Source organism: Somniosus microcephalus, chromosome 32 (assembly GCF_052327205.1).
Source record: "Somniosus microcephalus isolate GS21.2 chromosome 32, FLI_Smic_1.0, whole genome shotgun sequence".
NCBI classification, from domain to species: domain Eukaryota; kingdom Metazoa; phylum Chordata; class Chondrichthyes; order Squaliformes; family Somniosidae; genus Somniosus; species Somniosus microcephalus.
In genome coordinates, this window is record NC_141018.1 from 31,158,604 (window position 1) to 31,186,295 (window position 27,692).

General features: G+C 47.7%; 1 protein-coding gene across 4 annotated transcripts in view; it reads right to left on the reverse strand.

Moving 5' to 3' along the window:
- The window catches only part of LOC147097372 (sorbitol dehydrogenase-like), a 53,256-nt gene that overhangs the window by 8,474 nt on the left and 17,090 nt on the right, over positions 1–27,692 (reverse strand). For 3 of the 4 annotated variants that reach the window (XR_015074370.1, XM_085972297.1, XM_085972296.1), the window contains exons 2-7: positions 25,161–25,325; positions 24,408–24,567; positions 19,401–19,519; positions 17,870–17,935; positions 8,832–9,007; positions 5,441–5,562 (exon numbers count right to left, since the gene is read on the reverse strand). Coding sequence is in view for 3 of the 4 variants with exons in the window: in XM_085972297.1 (XP_085828423.1) it covers positions 5,441–5,562; positions 8,832–9,007; positions 17,870–17,935; positions 19,401–19,519; positions 24,408–24,567; positions 25,161–25,311 (794 nt within the window). In the remaining variant the exon portion in view is untranslated. Of the gene's footprint in view, positions 1–5,440; positions 5,563–8,831; positions 9,008–17,869; positions 17,936–19,400; positions 19,520–24,407; positions 24,568–25,160; positions 25,326–25,410; positions 25,508–27,692 lie in introns of all 4 variants that reach the window. The other variant, XM_085972295.1, reaches the window with a different exon arrangement.

Consider the following 27,692-nt stretch of genomic DNA (forward strand, 5'->3'; position numbering starts at 1 on the left):
CAAATTAAAGGAGGTGCGGGGCGGCCATTTTTGTTGTTGGCCGCCTGCCAGCACCTGCCTGCGCTCCCGTCCCCGGCCTCCTAACCCGCCCCCCCCCCCCGCGCGGAGTGCCGGCTGCGCTCCAAGAGCCCGGCACTTCTCCTCGGTGCCGGGCTCTTTTGCCTGCACTCGCGATCCTCGGGGGCCCAGCTGGGCCCCAGATCGCGCTGCACAAGGCCCCTCCCCTTTCAGAAGGGGAGGAAGGCCTGCAATATCGCAGCGCGACGTGCCGCCGCATGTGGCGCTGCGGCACGTTGCGCCACGATATTCAGTCGCAGCGCCCCAAGAGGGATGCGGGGCACCTCCAGTCGCGCCACGCTCCCCTTTGGGGCGCTACCACTGAATTTCCGGCGTGCGGCCGCGAATGTTTCCGGGGCGCTACTTTTAGCGCCCTGGCGAGGCTGGCGCCCCAAACGGGGCCATAGTCAATTTCTCCCCCTATGACTCTATCTCTGGAAGGACTCGGGTCTGGCTGAACGGGCATGCAATGAGCCCCGCGACTACTGTTGGCTCAAGCCCAGCTCTGCTCTCCCCTCCCTCAGGCAGTCCTAGGGCAGCGTAAAAAGGGGCAGGGACCTGTTCACCTGTCACCCTTTCCTGAGACTGTGCCTCGGATAAAATGGCCACTTGCAGCATCGGCCATGGCTCAGCAGGCAGCACTCTTGCCTTGGAGTCAGAAGGTTCAAGTCCCGCCCCAGAGGCTTGAGCAGAAAAAGCGCGTTAAACCAAGGCCCCCGTCTGTCAGGTGGAAATGGAAATGAAGACCGGAACTCCCCTGCTCTTCCTGGTTCTTTCTGTCTTTTCAGAGGAGTTACAAGAGCTTCCATGGAGTTCAACTGCTTTCCACAGGTTTTACAACAATGATTGCACCAATTACGCAAACTAGGGTGTTCTATTCCCTAGAATTTAGAAGGTTAAGCGGTTGATTTGATCGAAGTTTTCAGGATATTAAGGGGAACAGATAGGGTAGAGAGAGAGAAACTATTTCCGCTGGTTGGGGATTCTAGGACTAGGGGGCATCGTCTAAAAATTAGAGCCAGACCTTTCAGGAGTGAAATTAGGAGTGAATCTGCGGTCTAACCCCACATACCCGCCTTTGGCCCATATCCCTTAATACCTTTGGTTAACAAAAATCTATCAATCTCAGATTTAAACAGGCTCGAGGGGCTGAATGGCCTCCTCCTATGTCCCTATGTTCCTAATGCAAATGTCAATGAGCAGACCCAGGAAACTTGGTTGTAACTTTCTCTGCAGGCCATTGGCAGATGCAAGTTTGTTCTTAAAGGGGCAACTTATTTCTTGGAAAGTCAAGGCTGTAGAACTTGCATAGAAATTGCAACACAGGAACAGTCTGTGCTGGTGTTTACCTTCCTCGGGTGACCCATATCCCTTTCAATCCCCTTTCCTGCAACCATTTATTTGTAAATATTGACATATTCTCCGCCACAATCACTAACTCCCCATAGTGCATTCCACAACCCTCTGCTGATAACACAAGCACAGAGGGGACTGCCTCCATCAAGCAATGGATAAAAGCATTACGACTTTAAACAAAGGGTGTGTAACTAGCTGAGGGAGTGGGAGACCTGTGGAAATACAAGAAAATGAGAGAGATGGAAAATCTCAGGGCGAGGGGGAGCGTCAGGTGTGAAATTGAAACAGGCTTGAAACTGAAGACATAGTTAAAGAATAAGTTACTGTTCCGACCAGAGAATTGCAGGTGCCTTGGAGAAAGATAAGATATTTTCTTGTAGATTGTGTTGAGCTTTTTGGAACTGGGTACAAAGCCAAAAAAAAAAGAGCGAGGTCAGAGTGCAAATGGGTAGGGGAGTTAAAATGGCAAGCCACGGGTAGCTCTTGCGGACAGGGTGAGACTTAGCAAAGGGGTGACCTAAGCTGCATTTGGTCTTCCCAATTCAGAAAGGACTGGGGACTGTGGACAGTTTACTAGATTAGAGGAAATATGTGTAAGTTGGCATCTCACACTGAAGGGGTGAGTGTTGGGGGCCCTGGACAACTGTGTGAGAGTAGGTGAATGGGAAGGTATTGCACAGGAAGATGTCAGAGGGAAGGGTAGCTGGAAGTGTTCATGACGGGTACGGTAGCACGTTGGTTATGTTACTGGACTAGTTAATCCAGAAGCCTGGACTAATGATCCAGAGATATGAGTTCAAATCCCACCACCAAATTAATCTGGAATTAAAAAATAAACTAACATCAGTAAGGGTGAGCATGAAACTACCAGATTGTTGTAAAAAGGGGTTGCCCATTTAAGGCAGAGATGAGGAGGAATTTCTTCTCTTAGAGGGTCGTGAATCTTTGGAATTCTCTACCCTGGAGAGCTGTGGAGGTGGAGTCACTGAATATATTCAAGGCGGAGATTGGCAGACATTTGGGAGTCAAGGGGTATGGGGAGAGAGCGGGAAAGTGGTGTTGAAGCCAAGATTGGATCAGCCATGATCTTGTTGAATGGCGGAGCAGGCTCGAGGGGCCGATTGGCCGACTCCTGCTCCCGTTTCTTATGTTCTTAAAACCCATCTGGTTCACTAATGTCCTTTAGGGAAGGAAATCTGCTGCCCTTACCCGGTCTGGCCTATATGTGACTCCAGACCCACAGCAATGTGGTCGACTCTTAACTCTGCGGTTCGAGAAGGCGGCTCACCACCACCTTCTCGAGGGCAATTAGGGATGGGCAATAAATGCCGGCCTTGCCGGCGACGCCCACATCACAATGAACGAATTTTTAAAAAAAGTAGGAGGTGGTGGTGGATGGGTTGATCCAGGGAGGGAACAGACCCTTCAGAAAGCAGAGAGAGGACGATGCATTTGGTGATGGGATTACGTTCCTTTTGGGAACTTGGTGTGCTCAAATCTCTGGGAGTGGGACTTATCAGCGGTGAGAGTGCTACCGACTGAACCATGGCTGACGCCCAGACGGCAGGCCAACAAAGGGTGAGGTGAATCATTGTTTGCTGATACAGTTTTTATGGTTTGATAAAAGTGTCCCATCAGTTTGAGGAACTGGCTCGGTCATCAGCTATTTTTAAAGATTGTTTCATAAAGTAATAAAGACCAATTTGACTTTTGGAGCATAGCACCTATACGTGCCAAAAATCACACACAGACACAGAAACCCCACAGTGCAGATAGAGGCCATTTCGGCCCATCGAGCCTGCACCGACACATATCCCACCCGATCCCCGTAACCCCTACACCAACACATATCCCACCCTATCCCTGTAACCCCACGTATTTAATCCCCCGAACACTAAGGGTCAATTTATCATAGACAATCAACCTAAACCCGCACATCTTTGGACTGTGGGAGGAAACCGGAGCACCCGGAGGAAACCCACGCAAACACGGGGAGAATGTGCAAACTCCACACAGACAGTCGCCCGAGGCCGGATTCAAACCCGGGTCTCTGGCGCTGTGAGGCAACAGTGCTAACCGCTATGCCACCGTGCTGCAGTTGTTAATCTCTTGGAGGTAATTATTCTAAAATCAGGCCAAGAGGAAACAGATACAAGGGCTCTACAGATGATGAATGTAGAATCCTTCTGTAAAAGTAATACGTTTCCACTTATCTATCATTTTTTATTAACAGATTTCTGTTTCCCCTGAGCACTCAATTACACAATATAGTGACATCCGACAGTTGGGTAACTTCAAGCCTGTAACATTAAAAAGGTTGCTTTGTCACAAAACACGAGCACATGTCGGGAAATTGTAGACGTGCTCCCCAAGATTTTCTGTTCAACTGGACGTAAATCTCCCCCCTCCCCCCCACCCCTAAAGCAACACCACGAAGAACAGATTATCTGGTCATTTGTTCATTTGCTACTTGTGGGGCCGTGCTTGTCTACACAACACTTCGAACGTAAGCCATTGGCTGTGAAGCACATTTGGGCCATCCACAGTAACAGCTTCAGGCATCGCGCCCATCTCGCCCACCAATCCACAGCATTCCCGTGGCGCATTTCTAAGAACCCTGATGCGATAAGGCATCTTATATAAAACAACAACAACAACTTGTATTTATATAGCACCTTTAACGTAGTAAAACGTCCCAAGGCGCTTCACAGGAGTGTTATAGACAATTAATTTGACACCGAGCCACATAAGGATAAATTAGGGCAGGTGACCAAAAGCTTGGTCAAAGAGGTAGGTTTTGAGGAGTGTCTTAAAGGAGGAAAGAGAGGTAGCGAGGCGGAGAGGTTTGGGCAGGGGATTCCAGAGCTTAGGGTCCAGGCAACAGAAGGCACGGCCACCAATGGTTGAGCGATTCTAATCAGGGATGCTCAAGAGGGCAGAATTAGAGGAGCGCAGATATCTCGGGGGGGTTGTGGGGCTGAAGGAGATTACAGAGATAGGGAGGGGCGAGGCCATGGAGGGATTTGAAAACAAGGATGAGAATTTTGAAATCGAGGCGCTGTAGGTCAGCGAGCACAGGGGTAATGGGTGAATGGGACTTGGTGCAAGTTAGGACACGGGCAGCCGAGTTTTGGATGACCTCAAGTTTATGTAGGGTGGAATGTGGGAGGCCAGCCAGGAGTGCGTTGGAATAGTCAAGTCTAGAGGTAACAAAGGCAAGGATGAGGGTTTCAGCAACGGAAAGAAAGGGCTTGCATTTTATATAGCGTCTTTCACGACCTCAGGACGGCCCAAAGCCTTTTACAGCCAATGAAGTACTTTTTGAAGTGTAATCACTGTTGTAATGTAGGAAACACGGCAGCCAATTTACACACAGCAAGCTCCCACCACCAGAAATGAGAGACGTGCCCAGATCATCTGTTTTAGTGATGTTGGTTGAGGGATAAATATTGGCCCCAGGACACCGGGGGAGGGGGGGGGGGGGAAACTCCCCATCTCTTCTTCAAATAGTGCCGCGGGATATCTGCAAAGCAGACGGGGCCTCGGTTTTAACGTCTCATTCGAAAGACGGCACCTCCGACAGTGCGGCGCTCCCTCAGCACTGCACTGGGAGCACCAGCCTAAATTATGTGCTCAAGTCTCGGGGGTGGGAGCTTCAGAACCCACAACCTTCTGACTCCAAGGCGAGAGTGGCTGCCCACTGAGCCACAGCTGAAGCAAGCTCTTTCGATTGTGCCAAGCACTAGGAAAGGAAGGAAAACAAAGATTGAAACCATGAATAAAATTAACATTCACTTGCCCCCGAAACTCGGCACATTCTTAGTGCTCCTGTAATCCAATAGATGTATACATCTGCTTCGAAGACTGGTCAAATGTTCAAGGCATTTTATATAAGTAAAACCTAAATGGAGTTGGTTGCGGATGAGGATAAGTATTCAATCCTGAGCACTTCCACCTTTAATCGTTTAAATTAATATTAAAATTCGAGATTGAGTTAATTTGTTGTTAGGAGAGAGTCAGTACTTACGTGTTACAGTATCTGAACATTCCTCGGATATCCACCTCCCGGATGGCTGCATTTAGCAGGGGGACACTCACCAAAGCGGGACCATGGCCCACCAGCAGCACAGTCCCTCCGGAGCGAGTAGACTAAAGAAAAATATCACACGCATGAGCCAAGAGGCAGGGATCAGCAGTGCGGCTCAATTCTAAACTACCTTTCATAAAGACATAATCAGATAGCTAAAATGCCTCAAAAATGAACAAATACGGCCAAAAAGGTCCAGGCAAAATTAAGAGACGCATTTTTTATTTTTCCCCAACAGAGCAGTGGCGATGCACCTTCCTTTCACTGCGGCCGAGCATCTTGCCACTTTTATCTGAAGCCTGTCGCACTTCAGGCCAGCGCTGTAAGCTCTTGTAACTTTGCTCAGATCTAAGGTTCGCTTGCGATCTGTACCCAGTTTAAACCAGGTGACTTGCTCACTTAACGGCCAATTCCAAACCCTCCCCTTTGCTACGACTGACAGCTATTGCACCCAAATAACATTCGTCAGGCGGCTTGTCTTCCAGCACGTGCACTCAATTTTGTCCCTTGTGAATTTGCCTGCCAGGTATTTTTGCCACAATTCATGTGCACTTTCACAAAAACCTGGGCAACTTTTGAGTCCCTCTGGAATTCTATATCATCCATACAACTTGCCCTTTTCTCATTCTCTAGCTCTGATGTATCATTTTTAGATGGATTGTTCCTTAATCTCTTTCTTGTCTATTACACAGTATTACATAGTATTTACAGCACAGAAACAGGCCATTCGGCCCAACTGGTCCGTGCCAGTGTTTATGTTCCACACGAGCCTCCTCCAACCCCTCTCCATCTCACCCTATCAACATATCCTTCTATTCCTTTCTCCCTCATGTGTTTATCTAGCTTCCCCTTAAATGCATCTATACTATTCGCCTCAACCACTCCCTGTGGTAGTGAGTTCCACATTCTCACCACTCTCTGGGTAAAGAAGTTTCTCCTGAATTCCCTATTGGATTTATTAGTGACTATCTTATATTTACGGCCCCTAGTTCTGGTCTCCCCCACAAGCGGAAACATCTTCTCTACATCTACCCTATCGAACCCTTTAATAATCATGTAGACTTCTATCAGGTCACCCCCCAGCCTTTTCTTTTTCTAGAGAAAAGAGCCCCCGCCTGTTCAGTCTTTCCTGATAGTTATAATCTCTCAGTTCTGGTATCATCCTTGTAAATCTCTTTTGCACCTTCTCCAGTGCTTCCATACCCTTTTTATAAAATGGAGACCAGAACGGTTCCAGGTGAGGTCTAACCAAGTTTGACAATATTACCTCAATGGTTCTATTGTCCTCATTGCATGGCTCCTTCATGGTTTTAGTTGCCGTACAATTCTGTTCCATTGCATTTAATGTCAGATCCTGCTCTGAGGAGGCTTTCTCTGGGAGAATTACCTTGTATTCTTTATTAGTGATTTTATTAATACCCCAAATTGATGAACCAGACAGTTCACAACCTAAGCGTCATAGCTATCCCTGAGCTGAGCTTCTGATCCCATATCCTATCCATCACAAAGACCGCCGACTTGCACTTTCCATGACACCTTTGAACCAGGGGTCATGATTACAAGACAGCGACGGATAAATCCACTAGGGAAATGAGGAGAAATGTCATTATTCAGAGAGTGGTTAGAATGTGGAACTCGCTACCCCAGAGAGTGGTTGAGGCAAATAGCTGAGATGCTTTCAAAAGGAAACTAGAGGAGTACATGAGAGAAAAGGGGATAGAAAGGTATGCTGAAAGGCTGAGATGAAGTAGATGGAATGGGAGGAGACTCGTGTGACGCATAAACACCAGGCTAGTTGGGCCGGATGGCCTGTTTCTGTGCTGTATATTCTATGTAATTCTATGTAATCACCTGCCTATTTCTTACCTATTCTGCCCACTTCTAGCCCCGATTCTCTTTGTCACTGGGTTGACCTGGTCAGGAAACTCAACACTCAAGCCGCATATTAAAAACTGTAGTCGAGTCCTGATGATATAAGAACATAAGAAATAGGAGCATGAGTAGGCCATTCGGCCCTTCGAGCCTGCTCTGCCATTCAATGAGATCATGGCTGATCTTCTGCCTCAACTCCATTCACCGGCCCTATCGCCATATCCCTTGATGCCCTTACTAGTCAGAAATCTATCGACTTCTGTTTTGAATATACCCAATGACTGAGCCTCCACAGCCCTCTGTGGTAGAGAACTCCAAAGATTCACCACCCTCTGAGTGAAGAAATTTCTCCTCATCTCAGTCCTGAATGGTCTACCCTTTATCTTGAGGCTGTGGCCCCTGGTTCTAGACTCCCCAGCCAAGGGAAACATTCTCCCAGCATCCACCCTATCAAGCCCTGTAATAATTTTGTATGCTTCAGTGAGATCCCCTCTCATTCTTCTGAATTCAAGAGAATACAGGCCTAGTTTACTCAATCTCTTGTCATATGACAGTCCCGCCATCCCAGGAATCAATCTCGTGAACCTTCGTTGCACTCCCTCTATGGCGAGTATATCCTTCCTTAGGTAAGGAAACTAAAATGGTACACAGTACTCCAGGTGTGGTCTCACCAAGGCCCTATATAATTGGAGTAAGACTTCTTCACTCCTGTACTCAAATCCTCTTGTAATGAAGGCCAGCATACCATTTGCCTTCCTAATGGCTTGCTGCACCTGCATATCCACTTTCAGTGACTCATGTACAAGGACACCCAGGTCCCTTTGAGCATCTGCATTCTCCAATCTTTCACCATTTAGGAAATACTCTGCCTTTCTGTTTTTCTACCAAAGTGGGTAACTTCACATTTATCCACATTATATTCCATCTGCCATGTTCTCGCCCACTCACTGAGCCTGTCGAGATCCCCTTGAAGCCTCTTCTTTAAGTTCCTCATTCTCACCACACCCTTGGGTTTCTTGTATTTCTGGGAGGTATTTTGTGTCTACCTCCATGAAGACAGAAACAAAGTGACGTAAGAAAACTACTAGGCACTTGGTCTAAGCGTTAAACAAAGCTTTAATCAACTGTTTTACAACATGGAGGTCTAGTTGTGTCCTTCACTAGTTCCTGTTAAGAATGTCCTGCGCAAGCTGGGCCCGTGCCCGAGTATTTATACTCTCCCTGGACATCGCCACCCGCAGGCCGCTCAGTATTATTTCATAAGTCTTTCTTTCATGAATGACTGATTCATGTCACAAAGTATTTAATTAATTTCTCTGCCATTTCTTCATTCTGCATTATAAATTCTCCCGCCTCTGACTGTAAAGGACCTACACCAGTCTTTTCCTTTTCACATACCGCTTTTACAATCCGTTTTTATATTTTTCACGATGTTGATTCTATGCAATTCAGTACTTACATAGATTCCGGTATGGACACAGAACTCTGTCCCGGTGCACTCGATGGTGCTATCTGGCATGGAGCCAAGAGCAGCCTCCACTTTCTGGGCCAGGTCCTGGGGTGTCTCGTTCGTTACCGTTATGGTAAAATCAGCCCCCACCTCCTTCGCCTTCTCTAGTCGGGCACTTGATAAATCTAAGAAAACAAATCCATCTCAAATTCACCAACGCCACAAATTCCCCAAGGTTTCACCTAGGTTAGCAGTAAATGAAAATGGGTCTGTCTTTATCACTGATGCTTTATCGCGGGCTTGTTGGTCAAATAAGTGCAGAACTAGGTTAGATGTCAGGAGGTTCTCGCAGAGAGTCATTGATCTCTGGAACAAGTTATCGTCTTGCCCAGTGAGTGTGGATTCACTGCAAACTTCCAAAAGGGAGCTCGACCATTTCCTGTCTGTAATTGATTATGCTGTGTACAAAAGGCAGGTGAGATGTTGGCTGATAATCCTTGCGGTTACTCTGGTCTCCTGGAACTTGTTTGGATCACCCTCGGGGGAGGGGGAAAGGGTGTCCGAGAGGAATTTCCTGGAAACCTTTTCCCCTGAATTGACCGCGGGGTTTTTTCCCGTTTTTTTTTTGCCTCTCCCAGGAGGTTACGTGGCTACTGCTGGGCGGGAACATTTGGGGTCGCGATGCTTAAATCACAACGTGGCTGTATGAGACAGGCTCGATGAACCAGCTGGTCTTTTCTCTTCGAGTGCTCATCGGGAAAGATCTTGACTTCAATGGAAATAAAAATCGGGAGAGATGCAAAAAGCGGACTTCCGACTCGCTATCGCCCGTCCTACGCTAGCGCACAAAGTCAAGCTCTACCCTGTATTGTTTGTTCAGTGACACTCTGATGTATGTAATGGATAGAAATTCAAGAGAGGGCCTTCTGGCTCATCGAACTTGCTTCATTCAGAGTGCAGGTATAATCCGCCCCCATCATCTGTTGATCGCCTGCTTTTAGAAATAGTAAGGGGTAAAAATTGCCCATGATTTTCCATCCATTAACAGAAGAACATAAGAAATAGGAGCAGGAGTCGGCCATTCAGCCCCTCGAGCCTGCTCCGCCATTCAATAAGATCATGGCTGATCTTCTACCTCATCTCCACTTTCCCACACTATCCCCATATCCCTTAATTCCGTTAGTATCCAAAAATCTACGGATCTCAGTCTTGAAAATACCCAATGACTGAACCTCCACAGCCCTCTGGGGTAGAGAATTCCAAAGAGTCACCACCCTCCGAGTGAAGAAATTCCTCCTCATCTCAGTCTTAAATGGCCGACCCCTTATCCTGAGACTGTGACCCCCGGTTCTAGGCTCCCCAGCCAGGGGAAACATCTTCCCTGCATCTAGCCCCTTAAAAAATATTATATATTAAAATGAATGGCAGAAGATAACATGCTAGGGATATGCACTTTCACTAAATATACTCCCAGCAAGCACCCGCAATCAGAATTTATATCCTAACTTCCTTCTTCTACCACCCAAGTAGTGTTCTGAATATTTCTAAAAAATCTTTAGACCCCCTTCTCAACAGATATCAATCCAGCTCTCTTTGAAAGGCTTCCATTGACCCTGAAAATGCTACCATCTCCTGGCAATCTGTTGAACATGGTCACATAAGAACATAAGAAATAGGAGCAGGAATAGGCCACTCGGCCCCTCGAGCCTGCTCCGCCATTCAATAAGATCATGGCTGATCTTGGGCTCAAAGCCACTTCCCCGCCCGCTCCCCATGACCCTTCACTCCCTTATCTTGCAAAAATCTGTCTATCTCCAGTTTAAATGTATTTAATGACCCAGCCTCCACGGCTCTCTGGGGCAGAGAATTCCACAGATTTACCACTATCCTGTGTGGGATTTTTTCCCCCCATCGTTCGCTTTGCTCAAGGCTTGTGAATTTTGTACTTGTGGAATGAGGAAAAACCACCGAGCCCATGAAGTCCATTAGCTTCCACATACGTCCATGAGCTCTCTCCACCCCATCTGTTTAGCCTGCTCTGTCACAGTTCTGCACAAATACTCCCCCATTCCCAAAGATAATCATGCAGAAACTCCAAAAATATCTACCTGTCCATCCACATCTCCATTATTGAACCGTGCCTGTTTGCATTCCCACAATGGACATCTCTTGTCAGCCAGTGGTTCAGTGGGTAGCAGTCCTGCTTCAAGTCAGAAGGTCATGGGTTCAAGCCCCACTCCAGAGACTTGAGCACAAAAATCCAGGCTGACACTCCCAGTGCAGTGCTGAGGGAGTGCCGTCTTTCGGATGAGACGTTAAACCGAGGCCCCGTCTGCTCTCTCAGCTGGATGTAAAAGATCCCACGGCACTATTTCGAAGAAGAGCAGGGGAGTTCTCCCCGGTGTCCTGGGCCAATATTTATCCCTCAATCAACATCACAAAAACAGATGATCTGGTCATTATCACATTTGTGGGAGCTTGCTGTGCGCAAAATGGTTGCCGCGTTTCTTGCATTATAACACTTCAAAAGGACTTCATTGGCGCTTTGGGACGTCCTGAGGTTGTGAAAGGCGCTATAGAAATGCATGTCTTTCCTTGTTTCTTTCTTCTAACTCTTGCCCCTTCCTACCTGAAACAAAATGTTGAGAAATTTGTGTTTTGACCAAGCGACAATGAAGGAACGGCCGATATACTTCCAAGTCAGGATGTTGTGTGACTTGGAGGGGAACTTGGAGGTGGCGGTGTTGCCATGCGCCTGCTGCCCTTGTCCTTCTACAGGAAACTCTCGATTTACCGGCACCTAAATAACCGGAAATCTCTGTTAACCAGCAAAATTCAGGAGTAGGTTCAGGTAAGTTTTACTTCATATTAGTGGCAGTTCCTGGATCTGTGGCCGTGTAACTGGGGCTCCTACACTTGTTGCTAAGCAACAGGGATGCTTGGTCTGTGGCCGGAGTTCCTGCACATGTTGCTAAGCAACAGGGAAGCCTGGATTTGTTGCTGTGTACGGAGCTCTCGTACCTTTTAACTATACCTCTCTGTAATCCGGACTTTTTGATAAACCGGCACCACACCGGTCCCGTCGGTGCCGGATAATAAAGAGTTTCCTGTAGCTGGTAGAGGTCACGGGCTGTGATGGAAGCCTCGTCCAACTGAGAGCATATATTGGAAAACAGCCCCTATAATCTACTTCTTTTGCATTGGTTCAAGCCTGGGACAAGAAATTCTTTGTATAACCACTATAGACTTAGATTGCGGAAAAACAATGTTATTGCTTTGTGTTGAGATAGGAAATCTGTCACTGTAGTGCCTTTGGCACTGTAACTAATACTTTGCGTAACTCCTGCTCAGTGTCTGTACTCCCCTGTCCCTCAGCCTTGGGGTGTTGGGACACCTTGGAGCCTTTCACTACATTAAAGGTATTTTGCTGTTGTGGTTGTGGGACTGTGAGAGTGAGGTCAGCCAAAGGATTCCGATTTAGTGGACACAGAGGAGGGAAAGTGTGTGCTGAGAGAGAGAGAAACAAAGAGAAAAAGGGAGAAGAGGAGAGAGTGAGACAGAAAGCGGCACAAGAGAGGGGGAGAAACAGAGACGGAGAAAGAAAGAGGAGGGGCAGAGGGAGAGTATGAGGGAGGTAATCTGAGAGAGAGAAAGGTTGCGGGGGGGGGGTGGGGTGGTGGGAGGAACAGGTCGAGGCTGTCAGGGATGTAGGTGCATGTCCACTTTTTATTTTTAATGAGGAAGGTCCTTGCTTTAAAAGCCAAAACACTAAGGGCTAAAAATTCAGTTAGGGGCGCCCAGCTCGCCTGGGCGCCGGAATTACCACTGCGCGCGGAGCCATTTGCGCCATCGGGATATTCAGTTTCAGCGCCCCAAGTGGAAGCCGGCCGCTAAACAAGGGTTTCGGCGCCCCGCTTGGGGCGCTGAAACTGAATATCGGCGCGCAAAGTGCCGCAGCGCCACCCACTGCGGCACAGCAGGCTGCGGTACTGCAGGCCTTCCTCCCACTGTTAAGGGGGAGGTGCCTGCAACAGCGCGATCCCCGCTCGCGAGTGCCGGCAAATGAGCCCGGCACCAAGGAGAAGTGCCGGGCTCTCGGGAAACAGCCGGCAATGCCGCGGGGGGGGGGGTGTAGGAGGCCGGGGACGGAGGTGCGGGCAGGCGGCCGCCGAAAAACCAGCCGGCCGCACCTCCACCTTAACTCGCCCCACTACCGCCACAGGTAGGCCCCTGTGTACCGGTCGCTGTTTGCGGCCGGCGCGGAAGAGGCGGCTGCGACCTAATATGGCGCTCGGGGCGGTAGCGGGGCGCTGCGCACACCGATGACGTCATCGGTGGCGGCGCAGCGCTACAGGCTAACGCCGCCATTAGTGCCCCGCTAAATATTGCGGCGGTTGTGGCCAGTGGCGCAAAAGCCCTCTTTGGGCGCAAACTGGTGGCGCAGGCCACTGAATTTCTAGACCTAAGACCTGTAATTTCTTCCCAGGGCGCAATCCTGAAGTTAGATCCGAAAATGCGCCCATTCTGCTGATGTCAAGTTACGCTCAAATTTCCCGTGATCTCATTAGAATACGTCTGAGTGCAAAATGGGTGTAAATCAGCGTAAACAATCGGGGCACGAGGGAAGCGCCAAACTCACGTCAATATATTCCTTCTTTAAGTACGAAAATTAAAGTTTGCGCCCCAGTTACATGTGTCTCGGGGAGGCAAACACGCAGGAAATTCAAGGCCACAAAGTCGAAACAATACGGCCAATTGCTGCAATGAAGAACTGTCTTTATGCCGTAGTATTGTATTATCAATTAGTCATTTCAAGACAAAGTCTGAAAATGATTATGGGTTGAATGATGAACTCATTCACAAAGCATTTCTTTGTCTAACTGAGATTTTTTTTTTATTTATTCAGTTATGGGATGTGGGTGTCGCTGGCAAGGCCAACATTTATTGCCGATCCTTAATTGCCCTTGAGAAGGTGGTGGTGAGCCGCCTTCTTGAGCCGCTGCAGTCCATGTGGTGAAGGTGCTCCCACATGGCGATATATTTCCAAGTCAGGATGGTGTGTGACTTGGAGGTGGTGGTGTTCCCATGCACCTGCTGCCCTTGTCCTTCTAGGTGGAAAAGGCCGTGGGTTTGGGAGTTGCTGCCGAAGAAGCCTTGGTGAGTTGCTGCAGTGCATCTTGTAGATGGTATTGTGCAATGAGAAGGGACTTATCAGCAATCTTCTTGTACGAGGCCCCTTGGGTCAGAGCGATCATAATATGATCGAGCTCTCAGTCGAGATGGAGAGTGAGGAAATTGAATCAGAGACTAAGGTCCAGAACTTAAATAAAGGGAATTACGAGGGTCTGAGACGGGAATTGGGTAAGATTGATTGGGTGGTGTTTCTGGGGGGATTGACAGTGGAGAGACAATGGCAAGCATTCAAAGATAGAATGGAAGAATTCCAGAACATGTTTATACCGGTTTGGCATAAAAATAAACCTAAAAAGGTGACTCAACCGTGGATAACGAGGGAAATTAGGGACAGCATAAAATAAAAAAAAAGGGCATATCAACTGGCAAAAAAAAGCACCAGACCGGAAGATTGGGGGCAGTACAGGATACAGCTAAAGAGGACAAAGGGATTAATCAGGAAGGGGAAAATAGAATACGAAAGTAAACTTGCAGCAAACATAAAGACAGACTGCAAAAGCTTTTATCGGTATATCAGGAGGAAAAGACTGGTAAAATCCCAAGTCGGTCCCTTGCAGTCCGATTCGGGAGAATATATAATGGAGAATAAGGAAATGGCAGACCAATTAAACTCATACTTTGGTTCTGTATTCACAAAGGAGGACACAAATAACCTCCCAGGAATATCGGCAAACATAGGGACTAATGAGAGGGAGGAGCTGACAGAAATTAGTATCTCTAGGGATATGGTGTTGGGTAAGTTGAGGGGACTGAAGGCCGACAAATCCCCGGGGCCTGATAAACTACATCCTAGGGTACTTAAGGAGGTGGCCCTGGAGATAGCAGATGCTCTAAGGATCATCTTCCGGAACTCCATTGACTCGGGAACAGTACCCGTGGATTGGAGGGTAGCTAATGTTACCCCAATATTTAAAAAGGGGGGTAGAGAGAAAGCAGGGAATTATAGACCAGTAAGCCTTACATCGGTTGTGGGCAAAATGCTAGAGTCCATTATTAAGGATAAAATAGCGGAGCACTTGACAAATGGGGAAAGGATCGGACAGAGTCAACATGGATTTACAAAGGGTAAATCGTGTTTGACTAATCTGCTGGAATTTTTTGAGGAAGTAACTGGTAAAATAGATGGGGGAGAGCCAGTGGATGTGGTGTACCTTGACCTCCAGAAAGCCTTCGATAAGGTTCCACACAAAAGATTATCATGCAAAATTAAGGCTCATGGAATTGGGGGCAAAGTATTAACGTGGATAGAGAACTGGCTGGCGGATAGAAAACAGAGAGTTGGAATAAACGGCTCGTTTTCGGAGTGGCAGGCAGTGACCAGCGGGGTGCCGCAAGGATCTGTCCTGGGACCCCAGCTGTTCACAATATATATAAATGATCTGGATCAGGGAATTGGATGCAATATTTCCAAATTCGCTGACGACACTAAACTAGGAGGAGGGGTGGGCTCTGATGAGGATGTTAGGAGGCTACAGTGCGATTTGGACAGGTTGGGGGAATGGGCGGATACGTGGCAGATGCACTATAATGTGGATAAATGCGAGGTTATCCACTTTGGGGGTAAAAACAGGAGGGTAGATTATTATCTAAATGGCAATAGATTGGGAGATGGGGAAGTGCAGAGGGACCTGGGTGTTCTTGTGCACCAGTCACTGAAGGAGAGCATGCAGGTGCAACAGGCGATTAAGAAGGCAAATGGTATGTTGGCCTTCATATCAAGGGGGTTCGAGTATAGGAATAGGGATACCTTACTACAGCTGTACAAGGTGCTGGTGAGACCGCATCTGGAGTATTGTGTACAGTTTTGGTCGCCCCATCTGCGGAAGGATGTTCTTGCCATGGAAAGAGTGCAACGGCGATTCACCAGGCTGATACCTGGAATGGCGGGAATGACCTACGAAGAGAGATTAAATAGTTTGGGCTTGTACTCACTGGAGTTTAGAAGATTGAGAGGGGATCTCATCGAAACATATAAAATTATGGCAGGCCTGGACAGGCTGAATTCAGAGAGAATGTTTCCAATGGCCGGGGAGCACAGAACCAGGGGTCACAGTCTAAAAATAGCGGGCAAATCATTTAAAACAGAGATGAGGAAGAATTTCTTCACTCAAAGAGTGGTGAGCCTGTGGAATTCCCTGCCACAGAGGGCTGTGAAGGCTAATTCAATAAATATTTTCAAGAGAGAATTGGATATATTTCTGAAGGCTAAGGGGATTAAGGGTTACGGAGAAAAGGCGGGGACGGGGTACTGAACTGGTAAGATCAGCTATGATCTCAGACGAAGATCAGCCATGATCTCATTGAATGGCGGAGCAGGCTCGAAGGGCCGAATGGCCTACTCCTGTTCCTATCTCTATGTTTCTATGTACACACTGCAGCCACGGTGCGCTGGTGGTGGAGGGAGTGAATGTTTAAGGTGGTGGATGGAGTGCCAATCAAGCGGGCTGCTTTGTCCTGGATGGTGTCGAGCTTCTTGAGGGTTGCTGGAGCCGCACTCATCCAGGCATGGATGTTTACCTGTTTGACATAAATGGGCAACCCTAAATGCCTTAAGGCAATGGCGCAAGAAATATCATAATAATATCACTAACAGTTAACATGCAGGTTGCAAATAAGACCTTCCGTTACTGCCTTAGCAACCCTGGGCATCAGAAATGCACAGGCAGGTAACTTGTTTCCCTCACAGCTCCAGCAGAAAATCTCAGGTTTGAAGTTTTGAAATGAGTAGAAATCAGGTTCAAGTCAAGATCAGACAAGTCAACAGGTGGATGGAGTTGGGGAACTTGGAGGTGGTGGTGTTCCCATGCGCCTGCAATCCACCAGGAGTGGACTGGCTTAGACTCCCATATCCATTATTTTGGTAAATAATCTGTTCCCTTTTTTATTCTAAACTAGGACCGTGTCGCCAATATTCCCAGTAATTATTTGTTCCATGCGTGGGCCCTTTAACTGGCTGCGCGGCCCTCTCAAATCCTCAGAGTACAGGAGCAAGGCTGTCTTGCTGCAGTTGTACAGGGCCTTGGTGAGACCGCACCTGGAGTATTGTGCGCAGTTTTGGTCGCCTTATCTGAGGAAGGATGTTCTTGCCATGGAGGGAGTGCAGCGAAGATTCACCAGACTGATTCCTGGGATGGCAGGAATGACGTATGAGGAGAGATTGGGTCAATTGGGCTTATACTCGCTGGAGTTTAGAAGAATGAGAGGGGATCTCATTGAAACTTATAAAATTCTGACAGGACTTGACAGACTAGATGCAGGAAGGATGTTCCCGATGGCGGGGGAGTCCAGAACCAGGGGTCACAGTCTAAGGATAAGGGGTAAGCCATTTAGGACAGAGATGAGGAGGAATTTCTTCACCCAGAGTGGTGAACCTGTGGAATTCTCTACCACAGAAGGCAGTAGAGGCCAATTCATTAAATATATTCAAGAAGGAGTTAGATATATTTCTTAAGGCTAAAGGGATCAAAGGATATGGGGAGAAAGCAGGGACAGGGTACTGAATCTGGATGATCAGCCATGATCGCATTAAATGGCAGAGCAGGCTCGAGGGGCCGAATGGCCTACTCCTGCTCCTATCTTCTATGTTTCTATGTTTCATACACGCGCAGTTATTCCCATTGAAAGGCCAGCCAGGGACCAGCGCGGGACCTCCAGACCGCCACGCGGCCACATGGGAACGTTGCTTGTCGTCGCTACTTCCATCCAGGGGACACAAGTTGATGACCAGGAGCAAGGCCAAGTGACTCCATTTCCAGGTACCGGCTGAGTGAAACGACGGCACAGGGAAACCTTCCACTGCAAAGTATTGGCGGGAAAAATCGAGAGAGAGAGAGAGAGAGAAAACTGAGGCTTACCACAAATCATAACCTGAGCCGCCCCCATTGCCTTGGCAACCAGCAGATTCAGAAGTCCAATTGGCCCTGAATAAATAAGTAAGGAGATCAGTTATGACGTGAAACCCGGGTTGGTAGAGCTTACGGGCAACCCTAAACCGCATCCGCACAAACCGCATCCCAAACCGCATCCGCACAAACTGCATCCGCACAAACCGTATCCCAAACCGCATCCGCACAAACCGTATCCCAAACCGCATCCGCACAAATCGCATCCGCACAAATCGCATCCGCACAAACCATATCCGCACAAACCGTGGCAGACGCGGATACTTGATTCACAAATAGAGAATTAAAAACTTTCTTGTGTGAGACTGTGGTCAACCGAAACAGACCGTGGAACATATTTTTTTTTTATTATTCGTTCCTGGGATGTGGGCGTCGTTGGCAAGGCCAGCATTTATTGCCCATCCCTAATCGCCCTTGCGAAGGTGGGGGTGAGCCACCGTCCTGAACCGCTGCAGTCCGTGCGGTGAAGAGCTGTAAGGCATTCTTATTATTGTTTTATCGCAGCTATTTGAGGACGGCAGATTTTCTTCCCTAAAGGACATTAGTGAACCAAATGGATTTTTATACGACAATCATGGTCACCATTACTGATTTTAGCCTTTTTTTCCAGATTTATTTAATTAATTGAATTTAAATTCCCCAGCTGCCGTGGTGGGATGTAAACTCATGTCTCTGGATAGTCCAGGCCTAATGGATTACTAGTCCAGTAACATAACCATTATACTACCGTACCCCATGTTCAAATATAATGCCTCATTGTCCGATTCACAATTACGAAGGAGGTATCACACCCAAGACATGCTGTTACTCCTGGCGCAATTATCTGGCTTAACCACCTAAATCTAAAAGTATAGATCGACATCAGCCATACGAAAAGAAAGACTTACATTTCTACAGCGCCTTTCACAACCACCAGACGTCTTCAAAGCACTTTACAGCCAATGAAGTACTTTTTGGAGTGTAGTCACTGCTGTAATGTGGGAAACGCGGCAGCCAATTTGCGCACAGCAAGCTCCCACAAACAGCAATGTGATAATGACCAGATAATCTGTTTTAGTGATGTTGGTTGAGGGATAAATATTGGCCCAGGACACTGGGGAGAACTCCCCCTGCTCCTCTTCGAAATAGCGGCCGTGGGATCTTTTACGTCCACCTGAGAGAGCAGACAAGGCCTCACTTTAACGCTTCTTCTGAAAGACAGCACCTCTGACAGTGCAGCACTCTCTCAGCACTGCACTGGGAATGTCAGCCTAGATTTTTGTGCTCAAGTCCCATGGAGTGGGACTTGAACACACAACCCTCTGACTCAGAGGCAAGGGTGCTGCCCACTGAGCCACTGGCTGACACTGCTACGACATAGGTGTAGTAGGTAGAAAGCAGAGCTGGCTAAGAGTAACTTAACACACTCGGTGCAAGAAAACTAATTACCATCAATCCTGTCTCGTGGCTGATGACGTTAGCAGCAACTGATCCCGATGCTTACCTGCTCCACAGATCAAGATTTTGCTGCCCAGTTTCACACGTCCTCTACGACAGGCATGAATCGCGACTGAAAGGGGCTCAATGAAAGCACCTTCTTCAGAGCTCACACACTCAGGAAGCCTGAAGCAAAGGAACAAACTTGATCACAAACATAACGTTTTCCTTCGGTAGATATATGTCAGTGTCGTCCCCCAATACTTTACACCATTTGCGCTTATCACGAGCAGCCGCCTGTATCAGGCTGTTTCCCCCTGGCTGGAGAATCTAAAACCAGGGGTCACAGTCTCAGGATAAGGGGTCGGCCATTTAGGACTGAGATGAGGAGAAATTTCTTCACTCAGAGGGTGGTGAATCTTTGGAATTCTCTAGTCCAGAGGACTGTGGAGGCTCAGCCATTGAGTATATTCAAGACAGAGATCGATAGATTTTTGGATACAAGGAATATGGGGATAGTGCAGGAAAGTGGAGTTGAGGTTGATGATCAGCCATGATCTCATTGAATGGCGGAGCAGGCTCGAGGGGTCTAATGGCCGACTCCTGCTCCTATTTCTTCACTCAGAGGGTTGTGAATCTTTGGAATTCTCTACCCCAGAGGGCTGTGGAGGCTCAGTCGTTGAGCATATTCAAGACTGAGATCGATAGATTTTTGGACTCTCGGGGATTCAAGGGATACGGAGATAGGACGGGAAAGTGGAGTTGAGGTCGAAGATCAGCCATGATCTTATTGAATGGCGGAGCAGGCTCGAGGGGCCGAATGGCCGACTCCGGCTCCTATTTCGTATGATCTTATATCGGGCGAACGGCGCTAACCATTTTCCATTAGAGTCGATTTCAAAGGCGTTGTTCATAACGTATTAACAGCGGCAACTATTTCGGGCAGTTCCACAAATACTTACCCTGTGCTTACCCATTCGGTCTGGTTGCGGCTGAGCAATGCACTGTTGGAGTTAGTGATTGAAGCAGAGACCATGTCAACATTTCAGAATAGGTTAGACAGATGGTCGAAAGAAAGGGAGATAAAGGGATGTGGGACCAGTGCGGGCACGTGGGATTAGGACTGCTGCTGACGTGGAGGATAGATGTTAGCACGGACTGGTTGGGCCGAACGGCTTGTTTCCGTGCTGTAACTTCTATATAATTCTATACAAGTTTTCAACCAACATCAGGTCTTCAAGCAGTTTCAATCAGCAGCTCACACCTCAGTAACGTGTGATTACCTTAGTGATTTTACTATATATATTATATAGAATTTACAGCACAGAAACAGACCCAACTGGTCCGTGCCGGTGTTTATGCTCCACATGAGCCTCCTCCCACCCCTCTTCACCTCACCCCATCAGCATTTCCTTCTATTCCTTTCTCCCTCATGTGCTTATCTCGCTTCCCCTTCAAATGCATCTCTGCTACTCGCCTCAAGCACTCCCTGTGGTAGCGAGTTCCACAGTCTCTGACCCATTGCTGGGCTAGGCTGCAATGCAGGTGGTGAGCTGGGTGTCATAATAAAGAAAGACTTGCATTTCTATAGCGTCTTCCACGACCGCCCCAAAGCATTTTACAGCCAATGAAGAACTTTTTGAAGTGTAGACACTGTTGTAATGTAGGAAACACGGCAGCCAATTTACACACAGCAAGCTCCCGCAACAGAAATGAGAGACGTGCCCACAAATAGCAATGTGATAATGACCAGCCTCCTCCCACCCTTCTTCATCTCAGCCTATCAGCACATCCTTCTATTCCTTTCACCCATCCCTGTGATAATCTGTTTTAGTGATGTTGATGGATAAACATTGGCCCCAGGACGAACTCTCCCTGCTCTTCTTCGAAATAGTGCCATGGGATCTTTTACATCCACCTGAGAGCAGACGGGGCCTCGGTTTAACGTCTCATCTGAAAGATGGCACCTCTGACAGTGCAGTACTCCCTCAGCACTGCACCAGGAGTGTCAGCCTAGATTTTTGTGCTCAAGTCTCTGGAGTGGGACTTGAACCCACAACCATTTCTGACTCAAAGGCGAGGGTGCTACCCACTGAGCCACTGGCTGACATTAATAGAGCACAATCTGTGGCCTGTCGATAGAAGTCCAAACTCAACGAGCTTCTGGTCTAAACAGCTAAACCCCAGAGGATCAGAAACAATGCAATTTGAGCGCACCAGGCCCAAACAACACAATCTCAAAAACCAGGTAATGTACCGACTTTAGACACAAAAGCAAAGTACTATTTAAACAGTGCCTAATAAAAATGGCTTCTTCATTTGAGGCAAACATGTCTACTGGGTGAGCAGGTCGGACATTCTTTAGAAACATAGAAACATAGAAGAATAGGAGCAGGAGTCGGCCATTCGGCCCTTCGAGCCTGCTTCGCCATTCAATATGATCATGGCTGATCCTCTCTCTCAATACCATATTCCCGCTCTCTCCCCATACCCCTCGATGTCTTTTGTGTCTAGAAATCTATCTATCTCCTTCTTAAATATATTCCATGACTTGGCCTCCACAGCCTTCTGTGGTAGAGAATTCCACAGGTTCACCACCCTCTGAGTGAAGAAATTTCTCCTCATCTCAGTCCTAAATGTCCTACCCCATATCCTGAGACTGTGACCCCTCATTCTAGAACCCCCCCCCCACAGCCAGGGGAAACATCCTCCCTGCATCCAGTCTGTCTAGCCCTGTCAGAATTTTATACATGCTGCACTGTCAGAGGTGCCGTCTTTCGGGTTAAACCGAGGCCCCGTCTGCTCTCTCGGGTGGACGTAAAAGATCCCACGGCCACTATTTCGAAGAAGAACAGGGGGGGTCCTCCCCGGTGTCCTGCCCAATATTTATCCATCAATCAATATAACAAAAACAGATTTTGCATTCCAGCTAAGTTCTTCTTGCCCATAAACATGGCAACGGTCCTCCTGAGACTCTACAAGGAACTAGTCAGCTCTTTCATGGGCAAAGCTAGGGTCCATAAATATAAGATAGTCATTAATAAATCCAATAGGAAATTCAGGAGAAATTTCTTTACCCAGCGAGCGGTTAGAATGTGGAACTCGCTACCACAGGGAGTGGTTGAGGTGAATAGTATAGATGCATTTAAGGAGAAGCTGGATAAGCACATGAGGGAGAAGGGAATAGAGGGTTATGCTGATGGGATGAGATGAAGAGGGGTGGGAGGAGTTCTCGTGTGGAGCATAAACACCAGCACGGACCAGTTGGGCCGAATGGCCTGTTTCTGTGCTGTAAATTCTATGGCCAATATGTAAAATGGATGCTCTGCGGGGACTCTCTATCATTACATTTCATTCTTCAATTACTGACGTCAGTGTTATAATTATGCTCACAGTCCAGTTGAACTTCATTTAGTTTAGGTGTGGGCTGCTCACCAAATCTCACAAAGAGCTATTTAAACTGGAACGGCAACAGATATCTAGGTTAATACCGTGTTGAATGCAACCACTTCGGAACAAACGCTTCAAGGAAGGGTTAGGATATCTCATCAGTGACAGTAAGTTACGACAATTCTTATTACTATCTTGTTACGACTTTGGCAAGAGTGAACAAGACACCTGGCGTTCCCTGCCAAATGAGATGTTCTTTTTTTTAAAAAACTAGGCTGTTCCTGGTAGCACATCTTTAGGCAGTTTCCAGCCACTTGCCAGTAAATGGTTCCATATGCCAATCATCATTTTCACAAATGTGGATTATTGGGTTTATAGGAATGAAACTATATCCTTTATCCGAACTTCCGAAAACCGAAAACCTCTAAAAACCGAAAGTTTTTTCGTTCAGCGTAAGTCGTGCGCACGACATGACCAGAGTGGTGCACGACTTACGCTGAGCAGGGCAGAGGGTCACAGAGTTCCCTCCTGGGTAGGAGATTGCAGGCCGAGCCGGACAGTGTGAAGGAGGTACCGGGAGAGTGAACCCAACAATACAGCGGCCCGTCCGATAGCTGCAGCGGCCCGTCCGATATTCTTTTCTCCCGCCTCCCCCCGACCCGACCCGAACCGCGGCCCGTCCGATATTCTTTTCTACCCCCCCCCCCGACCTGTCCGATATTCTTTTCTCCCCGACCCGACCCGAACCCCGACCCGAACCGCGGCCTGTCCGATATTCTTTTCTCCCCCAGACCCCCGCACGACCCCCCCCCACCGACCTGAACCGTGGCCCGTCCGATATTCTTTTCTCCCCCCCCACCCGACCCCTGACCTGATTTGCGGGCCAGCTTAGTAGGAGTCAGCCGATATCCGGCTTTCCAGAGAAGCAGGAAGGGGAATGAGACATGGTACAGTCGCAAGAGGTAGCCTGAACTTTTAAAATTTATATTAAATACAAATTTCCCAGTCTTATAATAATACCTTCGGAAATCTGAAAAATTCCGAAAACCGAAACTCAGCTGGTCCCAAGGCTTTCGGATAAGGGATAGTGTACCTGTATTATGTCTTTGCAATAAGGAACTTCCAAAGTTGTCTTCTTCGCTGGTTCTTAACCACTTGAGCGAGGAGCCCAGTGATCAATTGGGTTGGCCTTAAAGTTGCTTTTCCCAAAAGCTCGAGGACTCTCACCATTAAAGCTTTCACGTAGCCTTGGTTGATAAATGACTTGTGACCTTGCAACAACAGAAATGGTCAGGTTGTGAACCCTGAGTGTAATGTACTCAGGCCACAATGGAAGCTATCGAAACAGAAATGAAGAACAACTCCAATCTATGCCCGACTGAGGGAAGATGCACTGCCCGCCCCACCATGGGTCAAGATGGACAATGCCCACTGGGTGGCCTGACTCAGGAGGTCAACCAACAAAAAAACCTCATCACAAGCTAGAGTGGTTAAAGTACCACCTCAGCTACGGAGCACTATTCAAGTCTTGGGTAGACTTGGGCTTCAGAGAGAATTAAGAGTTAGTTGCCGTACTATTAGTGAAGTCAGGCTAGGCTCCATTTTATGGGTGTCCAGATAAAGAAACTTTCCAACAGATGATGGTGACCTGGCATCATTAAAACTGGTGCCCCACAGAACTCACTTGAAACAGTAGTTGGCGTTGTGGGCATAGTACCGGGACAGATGTCCATCGTAGGGTGGAGTAGCACAGCAGAACATCTTTGGAGACAGGTTGTAACGGCCTGATTTGCAGAAGTCATCGTTTTGTAGGGGGTAGGCAGGCTCAATGGCAACTCTGTCACCTGTAAGACAGGAAATAGTCAGTGTACAGTTCTTTAATGAGGGCATTTGTGTAAAGGTAAGCAGCGTGGGTGGCTCCATCTCCCTTGATACCCTTACTTAAAAAACCCAAATCTGTCATGAAAGCTCCAATTGGCACCCAGCATCCACAGCCATTGAGGGCAGAGAGTTTCAGATTTCCACCAGTTCTGACGCAAGGTCTTCGACCTGAAACGTTAACTCTGTTTCTCTCTCCACAGATGCTGCCTAACCCGCTGAGTATTTCCAGCATTTTCTGTTTTTATTCCAGATTTCCACTAACCCTCTGTGTGAAGAAGTGCTTCCTGACATCACCCCTGAACAGCCGGGCTCTAATTTTACGATTGTGCCCCCCCCCCCACTTTGTGCTGGATTTCCCCCACCAGAGGAAATAGCTTCTGTGCACCTACCCAATCAAAACTCACCGTAACTTGGGTGCAAGTTAATTATCAGCAAATTCATTTCCCCACCATCAATCACCCCATACATAATGAGAAAATGATAGATGTGGAGATGGACCAGGGTCATTTTCACTTACAACTCTTGGAATTTCTCTCACAGTTTTAGATGCACTGACCTGCCTTGAGATGTTGCACTCCTGGTCCCACTTTAACCACAGTCCCTGAGCCTTCGTGTCCCAGAACCATTGGCTTTTTCATGAGAAAGTCTCCTAATTTTCCATGCTGCCAGTAATGGACATCTGATCCGCAGATCCCGACGGCATTCATCTGAAGCAGGACCTCTAACAGCACAGCAGAAAAGGATAAATTAGGGACTCGCAAACGTACTTTTAGCAACGAACATTTTTTTCTGACGAAGTGTGATACCTTAATGTTTCGAGGAATATTAGCATCCTACAATGTTTGATTTATCTGTTGCTACTTCTGCCATCACAGATTACTTTACAAGCTGATGGGAAACTGTCTGGAACACAACAAAAATATATAAGAAGAAAAACTTGCATTTCTATAGCGCCTTTCACAACCACCGGACGTCTCAAAGCGCTTTACAGCCAATGAAGTACTTGGAGTGCAGTCACTGTTGTAATGTGGAAGATGCAGCAGCCAATTTGCGCACAGCAAGCTCCTACAAACAGCAATGTGATAATGACCAGATTATTTGTTTTAGTGATGTTGGTTGAGGGATAAATATTGGCCCCAGGACACTGGGGATAACTCCCCCTGCTCTTCTTCAAAATAGTGCCATGGGATCTTTTACATCCACCTGAGAGGGCAGAGGGGGCCTCGGTTTAACGCCTCATCCGAAAGACGGCACCTCCGACAGTGCGGCACTCTCTCAGCACTGCACTGGGAGTGTTAGCCTAGCTTTATGTGCTCAAGTCCCTGGAGTGGGGACTTGAACCCACAACCTTCTGACTCAGAGGCGAGAGAGAGAGAGAGAGAGCACGACCCACTGAGTCACGGCTGACAGGACCATTAAGCCTAAGGTGTGAGGGTGCCAGTCAGTTCCTTCTGTAGCCTCTAGATGGCACCTTCACTTGTTTGTTTCACTTGTTTGTTTCTAGCCCTTTGTTAATTGTTCCTAGCCTCCTGTGTTAATTCTTAACGGCCTGTTAGCTGTTCATGGGTTTCACCTGGTTTTCTTGGTATATAAGTTCTGTGGTCGCTTTCCTCTGTGCTCAGTCCTAATCGGGGAACCGGGGACTAGCCTTCGCTCTGTGGCTGCTGGCTTTGACTAGCTGGCTGCCATGGTTCTCAAGCTCTGTATTTAAGATGTATCTAAGTCTGTGTTCTTGTTGTTCTTAGTCTTGATAAGGTGCTGGGCTGGACTAGCGTGTTGCCATGTTGGCGCTTGTCTTGAGCTCTGTATTGATAAGCCTGTTACCCCTGTGGCAGCCCCTCGTGATAGCTTGTCTCGAGTCTTGTCTCGGCAAGCTGGTTGCGCTTGTGGTAAGCTTATCCCAGCTCAGTATGGACAAGTAGGTTGCCTCATGGAAGCTGTCCTGAGTTCCTATTCTTGACTAGCCGTTTTGTAACTTGTCTCGAGTTCTATGTATATTGTTGTGTTCCTTGTATGAATCTAGTTATGTGTGAATCTAGTAAAGTACCTTAAAGATTGTATACCTGCCTCTAGCCTGGTTTCTGCACTTGGGTCCAGAACCTACATTACCCGGAGAGCACGGCCCCGTGTTTACACGGCCCCGTGGCTCCCCACCCCGTCACATAAGGAGGCTGTCACTTCTGGTTGCTTTCCATCTTCCACAGTTTCCCTCAATCTCTTCTCTCTAGGAACACATCTACCTGTCTGCTGAATCCATTTAGACTCTCCATTTCAATGACTTTTCCGGGGGAGTTTATTCCAACAACAACTACTTGCACTGAAATAGCGCCTGTGGCATAACAAATCGAGACCCTCTTGAAAAGCTGGCGGAAGCTGATTCCATAAATAATTTGGAAAGGGAGTTGTACACGTACTTGAGGAACTTGCAGGGTTACGGACACAAAAGCGGGGGTGTGGGTGGGGGGGGTGGTGTGGGACTAAGCACGATCGCTCTTTCAAAGAGCCGGCACAGGCACGATGGGCGAATGGCCTCCCCCTGCACTGCGAGCTTCTAGGATTCTATGAAAACGTCCCAAGGCGTGTCACAGGAGAGTTATCCGACAAAAATTTGTCGCCGAGCCCTTCTCAAGAGGAAATTAGGGATGGGCAATAAATGCTGGCTTTGCCAGTGACGCCCGCATCCCGTGAATGAATAAAATAACTTTATTATTTAAAAAAAAGTAAGGAGATATTAGAGTCAGGTGACCAAAAGCTTGGTCAAAGAGGTAGGTTTTATGGAGCGTCTTCAAAGATGATGGACGGGAAAAGACCTACTGGTCCATCCAGCCATTCCCACACAGTTGTGATGTCTTGTGAATCACAATATATACACTGCCCATGCACACCCAGCGCCGTAATCTCTGGGAGAGGCAAAAAAAAAACACTGTCCAGGTAATTAAAGTATATTAAAACTATCAAGAATCCAAAGGCCAACTGCTGGATACTGCCTTAGCCTTGTCCACTATGTCAGTAATGCGTGCAGAAAACACCAGTAGATGAGTTAAATATTTCTTGATTCCAAGCTGACATCTTGGTAGATCTCAATTCC